The following is a 12,419-nucleotide window of genomic DNA, read 5'->3' as shown; positions in this document are numbered from 1 at the left end:
CAGTCAAAAATCATAAACACTTTCACTAATGAAATATTAACTCATTTTAAACTTAATGAAACATAGATTTAAAAAGGAGTGTTTAAAAAGCAACAACTAAAATCTTTACTTACAAATAAACAAGCCTACATCAAAACCATATTACATAACCCCCTACTGGTTGCCAATTAATTGTAGAGAACATTTTAACATTTTGGTGAAATTATATCTCATACTCAGAACCCTAGATCTGCTGGCAAAAGGTTGCTGATGGTCTCATGCACTTGTGGTTCAACCCGTGGGGTTTGATCTTTCGAGTCAGTATCACTGATGCTTTTGAATGCACTTCCTCTTTCAATTTGATGCACACAGAGTATTGACTCATTTAAAAAGCAGCTGAAGATGCTTTTCTATAGACAGGCTTGCAGTTAGATCCATCACTTCCATGCTTTCTGTATTACTTTTTAAATTTGTGTTCGATATATTATCTGTTTTTAATAATTGCATTAATTTATGTTACTTTTAAATCATTGTTTGTCACTAGTGCTTTAATAACCCTTAATTTAGAATAATGTAATCCACCTTTACCGTAGTTGTGAAAATAAAAATTGAAGATTCTTAATTTAATATTGGTTTGCTACTTTTCCTTGTGCATGCTTTAAAATATGAACAATGTATAATCAGTATTTAATGTGGAATACTTTGAATATTTAGATGTTGGTTAAATAAATGTGTGTACAGTGCAGTACAATTAACACTGCAGTTTAGTAATATATAATGACAAGAAAAGTTAACTGTTAACTGAAACAAAAATCTGTATTTTCTCTTCTTTCTTATGCACTTCTTGTTACTGTGCACTATTTTATTTTTATATTTGTATCATGTTCGAATAAATAAAATAAAAAAAAAAAAAAAAGCATACACTACTTTAGTTCTGTAGCGGTCTTGGTATTTAACAATAAATACAAATCAACACTGTCCTTAATTTCAACTACAATATTGATTTTAATTTTTTCATTTTTTTTTTTTGTTTTAATCGGTTCTCTCCATGCTGTTTTAAACATGCATGTGTTGATTTTTGATTAGATTTTCTTATTTCAGTAATTTGTTTAACCTTTTTAATCAGAATTTCAAAAAAAATGATTCCTAATAAACTCCAGCTTAAGTTGTCAAGTGACATTTTGGTGGCGGCTAACTCTAGAGCCTTAACTGTCCTAGTTTTGTTAGATTTTACTTCTCCTTTTAGAAATAATCACCTTAGCATCTCAGATAGTAGCCCACAATTTCTGGTAGGGATATCTGGTTTAACCTTGGAATAATATGGGGCATGTCTAACATTTCAAAAAACACTTTGATGTTCATATCAGCCAGACCATTTCAGATTATATCAGCCTTTCGGATGAAGTCCCTCAAGGGTCTGTTTTTGTACCTGTCCCATTTCTGTGATACATATTTTTCCTCTTGATGAGATTGTTTGCAAATTGCAACCCATTATGAATTTATGCAAATGGATTAAACGTATACTGCTGCTTTACAACAATTAAATGATCAAATTAATGGGATTATTTGTCAGACACACAGGCTCAGTTGAGGGATTCCCACCTAAAGTTAAACTCTGAAAAGAGTGAATACCAGATTATTGATTCTGACAGCATGGCATCGCAAAGCAGGTGATAAATTGGGCATTTAGATTTAACTGCTCTCTCTAGTCTGGGGAAACTTTGGTTTTTGTGTTTGATCAATCCACTTCTCTAAGAAATCAGTTCAGAGAACAGATTCAAAATAGTTTATTTCCCTGTGAAAAATATTTCCAAAACAATTAGTTAGGCAAGTTTATTTGTATAGCACATCTCAATAACAAGACAATTGCTGAACATGAACAGAACATTTGAAAAGCAAACATACAGAGGAAAGCACATTGCCATGGTATAGTAGCAGTAGGTCAAGATAAATTGGAATACAAACTTAATCTAATGAAGTTTCAGTGAACTACAACAGGCTGAATTGAACGATAACATTTAACATTTAGTTTGCTTTAACCTTGATTTAGAGGAAGTTAGGTTTTGAGCACTTTTACAGTGCTCTGGGAGTTTGTTCCAGATAAGTTGAACATAAGAGCTAAATGCTGCTTCCCCATGTTTGGTTCTGGTTTTGCGTATGCAGACTAGAGTTAAAGACCTGAGTGGTCTGGAGGATTGGTACACTGACGACAAATCTGTGATGTATTTTGGTGCTAAGCTATTCAGTGATTTATACACCAAAAGAAGTGTTTTAAAGTCTGTTCTCTGAGATACAGGGAGCCGGTGTCAGGACTTTGGAACTGGGGTATGTGCTCTGCTCTACTCAGTCTTAGTGAGGACGCAGGCAGGAGCTTACTGTTTCAATAAGCTTCAAACAAAGGTATAGAGAAGATTATTTATGTTTTATTTTCACCAGTCTTAACAAAAAAGGGACATGATCATCTCATACATACAGCAAAACTGTATGGAGACTCCTTACTGATACCAAAAGAAGGACATACATGGCTTCGGTATTAATGGCTCAACCCTGGTTACCAATTATTTTTGGAAGTTGTTTTACAATCTTGTTTGTAACAACAAGGGCTTTGCATGGTCAAGCTCCTTATTACATATCTGATCGGTTAAAGCCTCGCATAGAAACTTGCACCCTTAGGTCACCAGCTCAAATGTGGAATATGGTTCCATAGTCTTTATATTATATTTATCATAGTTGCTTGCAAAATGTCAGGTGTTCCATACAGTGAATGTCTTTAACAATAGCAAACCATTGTTCCATTGTGGGAGTGCTCCTGACAAAACCAATATCTATCTATCTATCTATCTATCTATCTATCTATCTATCTATCTATCTATCTATCTATCTATCTATCTATCTATCTATCTATCTATCTATCTATCTATCTATCTATCTATCTATCTATCTATCTATCTATCTATATATATATATATATATATATATATATATATATATATATATATATATATATATATATCACAGTTGGGTAAGCACAAAACCACATTTCCTAGGTATAGCAGACTGTGTATTCAATATTATGACCCAAAACTTCCCTAACAGCTTTATGAACAGCATCCCAGGATAATTTAAGGACTGGATCGCTCCAGAAAACATGAAAGTGGAGTGCCAGGAAATCACATTCCCACCAGCAGAGTTTCTCACTTGCTTTCTAGATTTTGTCTTGCAGTGATTAAAAAATGGACCAAATTCTTCATTTCTCCACATATGTGAGGCTGTAGTGGTGATGCAAGTTTTAATTATGGTTGTCAAATCCTCTAGAGTAATTGTGGTTGTCAATTCCTTTTCCCATTGGGCCTTGATGTAATTTGTAGAATGGCCCTTTAAATTGATGATATGTCTGTATAATTCTCCAATCAGCTTTCCACAAGTTTTACGATTGTGTGCTCGAATAAACGTGTATAATATTGGTCATCATAAGTCACTGTAAGTATTACTTTTATCGTGTACAATTCAACTGAAAAACAAACAAATCTGACAGTGGAGGTGTTAAAACTTAAAAGGCTACAATAACCTGCTTCACGCATGCCACAAATTATAGTAAATATGATGAAATGTAAATTGGGTTCAGCTGTCGAAACAAACATTTTCCTGACTTGCCTATTTGCATCCGTCATCGAAAAGTCACAGAGAGGTTACAAAGGCCATTAAGGACATCATTGTACAAAGGTGTTAGTCTGGAGAAGGGTACAAATTCTCCATGGCATTTGTTTATCATGCCACAATGAAGACGGTCATCAATAATTCGGAGAACATTTTTCAAAAACAAGATTTTTCTCTAAAATCCTTTGCTTTTAACTGTAGAAACCAAACTATTTCCTTCCAAATAGAACATCCATTGCTAAAACTTTCCTAAACCTTTGCGGGGGAGAAATTGTCTGAGAAAACCAAACTTGACAATTAAAAACTTGGGTTACAATTCCAAAATGTAGGTTATTTGGAGATATTACAGTTTGTCAGCAAAAGGAAGCCATACCCATAGTGAAATTTGGTGGTGGCAGCTTCGTGCTGTGGAGTTAGGTTTCCCCAGATGTAAATAGGGCTTTTGTCAAGGTGGATTACATTGTGATCAGTTCCAAATATTAAAACCTTCAGGTGCATGTTAGAGAGCTGAAGATACAGGTGGAATTAATTCAAGTTGAGACAATCTGCGGGGAAGAGTAGGTAAATATTACCAGTTCAAGAAGTGGCATGCTGGTAGGTTTAATCAAAACATGGTCACTAAAGTATTGGTTTAAGTGTAACTCACCCTGATGGAAAGGCATAACTCTGCCCCCAGACGCATTTTGAAAAATGCCACCAAAGTGCGCAGTTCCACGAGATATGGCTAAGTGTAGGGATGAGCGGAGAGGGCGACTGTGGTCAGGACAAGGGAAGGTGACATGTTGAAATATGGAGTGACAAGGGTAAAATCTGGTGGTTTTGCCACGGATCAGTTTTTTGAGGTGGAGGACTTTTCACGCCCCTTGTCACCAGAGGTTGAGGGAGCCCAGTGGGGCTGAGCCATATCAGGCCGAGCTGCTGGCGCAGGGAGCTGCCGAGACAGCGGAGGACAAAATGGGTGCAGTTTCTGAGTGGTGAAGTGATATTAGCAGCATCAATGCTGACATGGGCCAAGTTCAAAGCAGTATCAAACGCTAAACTCTACTGATCAATGCTCACGATTCCAACTTCCTAAGTGTGAGTTTCCACAGGTGCGTCTGTCTGTTTGAACCAATAGGAACATTCAACTGCAATAACCACCACTTAACCCTAAGAGGGCAATACCAGATGGTTTTAAGACAAATATTGCAGAACTAAAAAAGTTCACATAAAAATTTAAAATATTGTACCGCACCCTTAGGACCAGTTTATACAGTTTATCAGCAAAAAAAGGAAAAGTTGATTTTGGGGTGAGTTTCCCTTTAAGAATATGCATGACTTTGCGATTGAGTTTTACTTTTTTCATTGAAACGATTTTTTCTTTTGAATTGTATGGGATAAATATTGCATTTTATATATATATATATATATATATATATATATATATATATATATATATATATATATATATATATATGTGTGTGCAAAATCTGTCAAAATAATTCATTATGCCCGCATTTGTTCACATCACAAAACCCAGCCATTTTAACAGAGCGTCTGTAGAATTTTGATAGCCTCTAAATCAATAAAGTTTACCATTGCTAACTATGATCATGCATACAAAGGCAGATTTTTGTTGATTTTGTTGCATTGTCTTTTTTTGCTATTTAACAAGAAAAAACGGCATGCAGACTTGATTAAGTGCAGGCTTTCAGACCTTTTCGGTTGGCTGAAGATATACATGCACATTTGGCTGTTATTGTTTTGGGCACAGGTCTCCAATTTAATGACACTAATTTACAACCCTGGATAAATGCTAGAGCTCATTGTGCTCATGATCTGTAATTGCCCTGCTGCTTTTAATGAAAAAAGTGGATGTCATCCAGTGAGAAAAGCCATTAGATGTACAGAAAGCGCAGGACCTTTTTACAAGCTTTTCTGTTAAATTGTCGCAGTATTGTGTTGTAACAGGCTTCACAAACACCAAGGAACCCACTTAAAGATGTCCTGCATCTAGAGTGTTTTAGAAGAGTCTTTTGAAGATTTTCTTTTCTTTTTTTTATTGCTTTGCATTTGACATCATTTTTTAAATTTTAGTAAAACTGACTTTAAACAGCCGTCATAAACTGAATTAATGATGTGAGATGTGAGGCGCTTACAATGTTGTTTTAATAAAAGCCTTGATTTCTAGGGGTTTACTGTCAAATTCCCAAGTTAATGATGGTGAGGCCCACAGTTTGTGTATGTGCAAGATGTTTGCTGTATCAGGTTTATTTTTTTATTTTTATTACAAGTGCAAAGAATTGATATCGCCCAAGCTACCTCTCATAGCTCCTGTGGGGAATCGCAGTCTCTGTTAGCTTAGCTGTGCCTCCATGTTGATAAAACCGGTTGTAAACACAGATAACGGATTATTGCTGGGGAAAAAAAAAACACACAGAGAATGCGAGATATAAACAGGCTTGAGCTGTTGTTCAATTTTCTTGCTGTAAAGTTTGCTTTGCAGAAAATGTGTTTGCCTCATTCTTCCCCAAACCGTTCATTTGCCTTTATGCTTGGGTTTTGACACCGCCGGTTGATTTTAATGAGTGTTAAGTCTGGAGAACGATCGACATGTGTTGATGCTTCAACCCTGAAAGGTGCCGCAGCAGTCCTTATTACAGTGTGTACAAAACGGCCAATGTGTTGTTTTTCAAAATCGATACAAACCTCGGCTGTATCAGAAATAGCAGTTCCCTCCTCACCGTACCTGACCCTGACAAATAGCAATTCATTCTGCAAGGAAAGTGTCAGCTTTTATGACCTTCCTCGATGCAGCCGTTCCCCTGATAAACCTGTCCGTCAGTAAGGGTTTTTTTCAGCCCTCAGCAATCTGATACTTCAGAGAATATTTTGGATTGATCTTCTGGTATGAAGTCTGTCTTGCATTATTTTGTTTTTTCCATTATTCATTTAAAGGATTTTTTTTTTCTAAGAGGAAACAAATTTGGCATCAGTCTGCAGTTATTATTGACTGGTTGATCAGAAGAGGCTCCCGTAGCTGCAAATATTCTTGAATGTTTTGAAGGAATTACATATTAATCGTAAGACAAGCCCTTTAAATGAATTATACTCTAAATTGAATGGGATTGTGTTAACTGATGTGTTCTGGAAGAATCGTGAACGTCTACAACTGTTCCACTCCTTTGCTATCACTGTAATTGATTGAGGCTGTTAATTGTGTGTGTGATCAATTCTTTGGCTCACACAGAGTTTACCCTTTTATCTGTTTATAATAGATTTAAGGCAGCTTTGAGAAATTGGCTCTACCAAGCTTTGTATTACAGCCCTTACTATTTCCTTTTCTTGCCAAAACATTTCAGTTTTACACAGGTTTTTTTTTTTTTTTTGCTTGAATGGCTTTAAGACCACCTTCTCACCAGATCAAGGTCCCCCCTCCACCCTTCGAACATCACAGGATCACGGTAAAACTTCAAAACCTTTTTTGAGCGAGAAGGCATCAATATCCGTGCTCTTAGTCATTGCTGCTTTCCTGGCTATCTTATTGCAATGCTACTGATACACCAGGTTCACACAGCAGGATAATTATCCCAATCTTTGCCCCGATCTTCCCCTTTTGACAATCTTAAGGACGCCCTGATTATTGAGATGGTTCTAAAGATAATCTAATGAGATATTTCTGTCGTGTGTGGTGTGTTTAGAGTTATCTGGTATGCTAGGAAGGACGTCAGGACCGCTCCGATCTCAAAGCTGGGATATTCAGTATGTTAGATTGTCTTGGCCCGATATCCTAGCATGTGTGGTGCTGCTGAGGACAAACGAGCATGCCGCCAATTGCATGCGACATGTAGCCACTCAGAAAGCGAGGTGAGGGAGACAAAAAAACTCACCTCCATATCATAGTGTAGCAAGTAGAGCGCTGTCTCCACTCCATTGACCGATGCCTTTCCTTTTTGTAATTTTTCTCTGTTAATATTAGTACACAAGCTATCGCCATTGTTCTTCCATGTTTCCATGTTTATTTACTCCAAACTCACATTTGACCTCTAGAGGTTTTGCACGATTTCCCGTCTGACATCAGAATGTTCATGAGAGAAATCCTTTCTTGTGTGGTGTGTTGTGCTTGCCGTTTGACCGGACACAATACATTGTATGAGCAAACCTGTTATATCTACGTTTTTTTTTTCATCATCATGTATTGGGTCTCTCAGGTTTTGAAAATCAATTTTTCCCTTCCCATCCTCCTGCACTAGGATATTCCTCAACGATCTGCTGAATTTCCCTCCAAAGTTAGTTTCTGTATCTCAACCATGTGGTTCAGCCTTACTGTACATCATATGCCATCATATTTGAATCTGCTTATCAGCACTATATAAGTATGTAGGTGAGGGGGTTTTCTGTACCAAATGCTGCACACCGCCCAGTGTGCCATACTGTTCATTAATCTCATTCTGGCATGGCACTGTTTGTACATATTTTGGTAAGTGTAAACAGAAGGAATCATTCACCAGAATGTAAAGCCGAAGCAGTTTTGCAATATTGTAGTATATATCTACCTCCATTTTGTCCTTCCCATCTCTTGCACTTCTAACACTAAAAACTATGAACATCTTCTCCTTAACAGCATTCAAACACAACACTACTAAATAACCTACAATTTCAATCGGTCTCCAGGCTTCCTTATATACACATTTGGAGGAATTCTGCATCTCCTCACATGGGAGCCCGATTCTTGCAGGGAGCCCAAGACCCAATGATTTAAAAGTACAAGAGAGTGCACATGACAGTTGTATCCTTTTTGTTGTAGCCAATGCAAGGGCTGGATTTTGTGTGCACAGAAGCTGGTTTGCCAAAACCACAACAGTAACTTAGGTTTAATGAAGTTCTGCCAATTCATTGTGGGTGTGATAATATAGTACCCCCGTTTAAGGGCCCACATGGCCCCTCCTGCTTCAAATTCTGTGATGAACAAGTCACACCAGTGCAGGTGAGCTTTGAAAAACACAACCATAGCGTTGACATCACCTAGACATAGATAAATGGTAAATGGACCAAACTTGTGTACTATAGCATAAGGCTGCACTATATCAGGAAAATACACGTGCAGCAATATTGGTGAATGTCGCAATAACGATATGATCGTCAGCTAATAATCAAATAATTAGTATGCTTGTGCAAATTCCCAGTTATTCGGGTCATCGCAACAGCAAACAGGCTTAAATCGGACGCAACTAGACTTTTGCTCAGTTTTTCTGAAAACGTTTCGACACCTTTCCAGGAGTCTGAGCGAACGTCTGGTTGCCTCTGATTTAAGCCTGTTTGCAAATAACTAGGAAGTGTTTCGCTCTGTCTGCCATGGGTTCAAACCAACATAAACCCCACATAATGGGTGGTTTGTCCAGCTGCTTTGAACAAATCTCAATCTCAGCAGGAGGGTTTTTAATTTTAAAAGTGACTTCTGTTTTCGGCCCTGTTGTATTGTTTTCTAGTCATACTGACCACTTTAAAGGCTTTTACACAAGTCTCATTTGCCCAGCTACACTCACCCATTTACACAGCGATTCACAAATTGCCACAGAGAGCGAGCCGAGCACAGAGCAGGCGGAGAGCCGAAAGTAGAGGAGCAGACTGAAATCATAGATCATAGTGTGCTTTGGCACTAATTGAAAAGACTGCAAATACGCTGCCGGAAAATGTACAGGGGAAATGCTGCATGTGAGCGGAATTGGCATATTCGTCCGCTTAAGCCACCAATTCAATTCAATTTAATTTATTTTGCTCCAAGTCACAACACATGTCATGTCAAGGCACTTTACAAAGTCCTATTCAATCAAGTCACATAGGCAGGTTGGTCAAAAGGTTTTCTATCTAAGGAAACCCAGTAGATTTCATCTAGTGTTGACAAGCAGCATTCACTCCTCCTGATAGAGCGTAGAGCCACAGTGGACAGTCGTCTGCATTGTTGATGGCTTTGCAGCAATCCGTCATACCGAGCAAGTATGAAGCGACAGTGGAGAGGAAAATTCTCCTTTAACAGGGAGGAAAACTTCCACCAGAACCAGGCTCAGTGTGAACGGTCATCTACCTCGACCGACTGGGGGTTAGAGAAGACAGAGCAGAGACACAGAAAACAAAGAAGCACACATTGATCTAGAAATCTTTTCTATGTTATATGGTAATAGCGGATGATCTGTCTCCCTTGGATGATGTCACAGCTAACCAAACGCCAGACCAGGTGTACCTACTATGAAGAAAAAAATGACAGAGAGAACATAAAGTTGAAATAACAACACACAATGCAAATTGGAGAACAGTAGGAGAACTCAGCAGAGAGAGAAAAATAGACCCTGATGTCCTTCCGCTGCATAAGTCTATAGCAGCATAACTATAGAATTGTACAAGGCGACTACAGCATTTAGCTCAACAGATGCATGAGATATTTTGGCTTTTCCAACTAAAACACGGCCATCCAAATCTTGTCCAATCACAGTACAGTAGTCTGACACCCCATGAGAAAAACGTTCCGCCCAGACATTGTGTTGAGAACAAGGAGGGAGACCCTCCAGAGCAGGGCTGTGAGAACAAAATCACGTCATTCGCTGTGGGAGCGAGAACGAATGTCTCGGTTTTCACCGTGTATGTAGCAACCATTAGTCTGATGTCAAAGGTGTGGTTTTTATTTATAGTGACTGTTGAAAAGTATAGTATTTGATTACGGATTAGAAAGTCCTTTCTTGTTGTGACAAATTACAAAACATTTTACTTTCTTGTTTTCTGGGCGACAGGTTTTTCTCATTTGTAGCTTCTTACTTTGTAGCGTCTTACTCCTTTCTTACATGAGGCCCAGAACCTGTTAGGTGCTCTAAATTTTTTTACTGCCTCCAGTTGCTACACCATTTCAGTCATTTCTTGTAGATACTTATTTGTTCATGCTTCTTTGCTCTCATCTGTTTTATGTGTTTTTTATCACTTGTTGTTTTTGAGAAACTGACTTGGTGCAGACTGATTAAAAAAAAATTCACACTGAGATATTTTTCAAGTTAGTCATCCTTTATGTTGTGCTAAAAGATCTGTGTGGGTAATTTTCAAAGATGCCACCGTCTTTCCGGAAATTAATAAGTTAGTTTCTCTTTTTGCCTTATTTTAAAGAGATGAGGTGGGCTGCCAGGTTTTAGACGGCCCATTACTCAAACACAAAAACATATTTCCACAAGCCAAAATCTTTGATGTTTTTTTTTAAAAGTTGCCCTTAAAAGCTTCCAAATGCTGATTTCTGAATTCATTACTCTCATGTCCCTATCTCCCTCCTTAATGATTTGTTAGATTTTTGTAATTCATTTGCCACGGTATTGGTAATGAATGCAGATTATTTACCTTTTTTTTCGTGCAATCAGAGACTCATAATGCTTCCAGCTATTCATTACACATTCTTCTTTCATGTCTTAGGATATTGGGATGCTGAGCAGAGTGGAGGCTGTACCTAGGCTGCGTGCCTAGCTAACCCATGGAGAACTGACAGGAGCGGTGCTGGATGGAGGCCAAGTCACTGGATGGCGAAGACGAGGAAGCACACAGTACTGTGGATCACTCGCATTGTTTGTTCTCTTCCTCAGACCAAAAGTAGATGTGCCTCGTTTGTTAAGAGATGGCAAAAACAGATCAGGATAGGCAGTCAGGGCTGAACAATCTGTGCTACACATAGGATTTGAAGTGGTGCTTTCTTTTTTTTTGTGTGTGTGTGTGCCAGTTTTAGAGTGATAACAAAAGCGGTAACAGACACTCGAAAACATTCCCTGATTAAATTGGAGAACACACAGAACCCAGCGGTAGAAAGCAGAGACGAACCATCATGGGCAGCTGTAAATGCAAAGTGTCCTGGTTTTTGTTTTTAGCCGGTTTAGTTTTAACGGGAGTAGCTTTGGAATATGAAGGGGTACCCGGTCAGTGGACTCGTTTTGCTCAGTGGGATGCGAAGACGACAGGTGAGCTGAGCTTTATTCTGAAGACCAACATCAGCAAAGCCCTGGTCCTCTATCTGGATGACGGCGGGAACTGCGACTTCTTGGAGCTCCTGATCGCAGAGGGGAGGCTACAGCTGCGCTTCACCATCCACTGCGCAGAGCCGGCCTCCCTGCACACGGAGACCCACGTCAGCGACCAGCGCTGGCACAGAGTCCTCCTCACTCGCAATTATAGGGAGACCCGACTGGTGCTGGACAACGAGGAGAAAGTGGCAGAGGTCAAGTCCAAGAGGAAAGAGATGGTCGTGGCCAGCGACCTCTACGTCGGTGGCATCTCACCCGACGTGCGTCTCTCTGCTCTGACGTCGAGCACGGTCAAGTACGAGCCACCGTTCCGGGGCTTTGTGACCAACCTGAAAGTGGGAGATGCGCTACCAGTGCTGCTGGACGGTCAAGCCGTGCACAACGATTTGGAGTACATATGCGATGCACACTCTCCCTGCAGCAACAAAGGCCTGTGCTCCGTCAGCAAAGGAGAGGTCCTCTGTGAATGTATCAATACCAGCTATAGGGGAAGGTACTGCCAAGAAGGTGGGTAAACTCTAATCCTTCTGTTTACAGCACAATGTGTTCTTAAGAAAAGATTTACTGTCTCAGTGTAGTTTCATTCTTTAGGTAGGACCAGACACTGTTTGCTTTATCATTTATAGTAACTCTGTTAAATCAAAGTTCACTCAATTCAATGGTTAATCTGCGTCTCGTAATTTGCAAACAGCAGCTGAAAATCAGCAAATGTTCAAATCTAACATCTTTTTCAGGAAAATACATTTTAGGCTTTAGGTT

The 12,419-nt window shown here is 38.9% G+C and overlaps 1 protein-coding gene across 10 annotated transcripts in view; it reads left to right on the top strand.

The window, feature by feature from the left end:
• nrxn2a (neurexin 2a) overlaps window positions 1-12,419 on the top strand; it is a 231,587-nt gene that overhangs the window by 41,410 nt on the left and 177,758 nt on the right. For 9 of the 10 annotated variants that reach the window (XM_036143136.1, XM_036143135.1, XM_036143134.1 and 6 more), the window contains exon 2: window positions 11,062-12,167. In XM_036143136.1, coding sequence (XP_035999029.1) covers window positions 11,465-12,167 — 703 coding nt within the window. In that variant the 5' untranslated portion in view covers window positions 11,062-11,464. Of the gene's footprint in view, window positions 1-11,061; window positions 12,168-12,419 lie in introns of those variants that run through there. The other variant, XM_036143133.1, reaches the window with a different exon arrangement.

The sequence above is a fragment of the Fundulus heteroclitus genome, chromosome 11 (genome assembly GCF_011125445.2).
Source record: "Fundulus heteroclitus isolate FHET01 chromosome 11, MU-UCD_Fhet_4.1, whole genome shotgun sequence".
Taxonomy (NCBI): domain Eukaryota; kingdom Metazoa; phylum Chordata; class Actinopteri; order Cyprinodontiformes; family Fundulidae; genus Fundulus; species Fundulus heteroclitus.
The sequence above is the reverse complement of the archived record's forward strand: the minus strand, read 5'-3'. Positions and strand labels throughout refer to the sequence as shown.